The sequence below is a fragment of the Aptenodytes forsteri genome, unplaced genomic scaffold (genome assembly GCF_000699145.1).
Source record: "Aptenodytes forsteri isolate BGI_AS27 unplaced genomic scaffold, ASM69914v1 Scaffold485, whole genome shotgun sequence".
In the NCBI taxonomy this organism is placed as follows: domain Eukaryota; kingdom Metazoa; phylum Chordata; class Aves; order Sphenisciformes; family Spheniscidae; genus Aptenodytes; species Aptenodytes forsteri.
This window is the reverse complement of record NW_008795525.1, coordinates 239,135-240,944: the sequence shown is the minus strand read 5'-3', so window position 1 is coordinate 240,944 and position 1,810 is coordinate 239,135. Positions and strand designations below refer to the sequence as shown.

General features: G+C 67.7%; 1 protein-coding gene across 1 annotated transcript in view; it reads right to left on the bottom strand.

The window, feature by feature from the left end:
- Positions 1-288: 288 nt before the first annotated feature.
- The window catches only part of TRIM3 (tripartite motif containing 3), a 6,491-nt gene continuing 4,969 nt past the window's right edge, over positions 289-1,810 (bottom strand). Inside the window, exons 4-7 of the mRNA XM_009281990.1 lie at positions 1,640-1,810; positions 1,401-1,569; positions 613-683; positions 289-477 (exon numbers count right to left, since the gene is read on the bottom strand). The exon at positions 1,640-1,810 is cut by the window's right edge and continues 46 nt beyond it. Coding sequence (XP_009280265.1) covers positions 289-477; positions 613-683; positions 1,401-1,569; positions 1,640-1,810 — 600 coding nt within the window. The remainder of the gene's footprint in view (positions 478-612; positions 684-1,400; positions 1,570-1,639) is intronic.

Sequence of the window (1,810 nt, the reverse complement as noted above, 5' to 3'; positions counted from 1 at the left end):
CCCCCCCCGCCCCAGGGACCCCCCCTGCCCCGATAGCCCCCCGCGTGCCGGGGCCTTGTCCCCACTCTGCTGAGCCCCCCTGCCCTGCACATGGTTCAGTGCTTCGGCTGCAAGCCCCGTCCCCTGCCTGCAGCCCCCTGCCTGCGCCTGGGCTGCCTGCGGGACCCGCTCCCTGCAGCGAGATGGGGATAGGGACGGGATGGGGACAGGGACAGGACAGGGAGGGCATGCTGCTGGCCAAGCACCCCCGGGGCCGGGGCAGCATGGGGGGCAGAGAGGCACCGTGGGCTACAGGGCTGGTCCCCCTCCGGGGCAGCGCGGGGCTGAGGTGCCGGTACTGGATGCGGTGTTGCCCCAGTCAGCCACGATGATATTGCCGTTGGCGTCGACGGCCACCCCTGTGGGGGCGTTGAACTGCCCGTTCCCCTCCCCGTGAGACCCGAACTTGAAGAGGAACTCGCCGTCCGCGTTGTACACCTGGGGACAGCGGGTCACTGCGGGCTGTCCCGGCACACAGCACTGGCGCCAGCGGGGACAGCCCCAGGGAGCGTGGGGACGGCACGGAGCCAGGGACACCGGCGGCCACCCGCTGCTTGCCACGGTGGCACTCACCTTCACCGAGTGGTTGTGGAAGTCAGTCACCACGATCTCGTTCTTGTTGTTGACCGCCACAAAGTGGGGCCCTGGGGAGGGGAGGAAGGTCAGCCCCGGGACGGGGATGGGGGACTCAGCCCCGGACGGGGATGGGGGGCCCAGCTTGGCACAGCGCCAGTGCCGCAGGGACTGGGGGACACCCCTCGGTCCCGCGCCAGGGAGGGGGCGGCCCGGCCCTGGTGCCCGGTTAGTGTGGTTAGTGCCGCACGAGCAGCCAGTGAGGCCAGCAATGAGGGGGTTAGCGCAGGCGGTGCCCGGCCCCCCGCGGCTAGAGGGGGGGTCCCGTGGCAGGACCAGCGCTGAGGACAGACTGAGACCCCAGAGCCCCGACCCACAGGGACAGAGCCCACAGCCAGAACCAGAACCTAGAACCCAAGCCCAGAACCACAACCAAGAGTGCAGAGCCAGAACCCAGAACCAGAGTCCAGAACCAAAACCTGAGCCCAGAACCCAGGGCCAAAAATCTAGAACCAAAACCTAGAACCAGAACCCCAGCCTAGAAGTGAGAACTAGAACCAGAACCAAAACCCCAGCCCAGAACTAGAACCAGAGCCCAGAGCCCCAGCCCAGACCCCGACCCCAGCCCAGCCCCAGCCCCAGGTGTCCCAGTGCCGGCCGGGTGCCAGCCGCCATCGGCAAGGCGTGCGGTACTCACCATCCCAGCCCGGCCCCGGCGCAGCGGGAAGCCAAAGGCATGCAGTAAGGAAGAGGGGACTTGCCAGTCGGTGTATTACCATCGAGTGTACCTGCAAACTGCCGCTCGGCTGTGCCGCGGCTCCCAAACTTGGTGACGAGCTTGCCATTGGACTGGAAGATGAAGACGCAGCAGGCCTTGTTGTCCACCACGATGATATGGCCGTTGCGGTCCACAGCAACGCCCTTGGGGCCCATCAGCCGCCCAGCCCCAATCTTGGTCTGCAGCCGGGGAGGGGTGTCAGGGCCGGGTGCAGAGCCGCGGCCCCCCGCCCGGCCGCTGCCCCCTCACCTTGAACTTGCCCTCGGGGGAGAAGATGCTGACCCAGCGGTTGTCGTAGTCCGCGATGATGATGTCCCCATTCATATCCACGGTGACACCAGTTGGGCGCTGGAGCTGGCCAGGGGAGCGGCCCCGCACCCCGAACCGCAGACGGAACTGCCCCTCGTTGGAAAACACCTG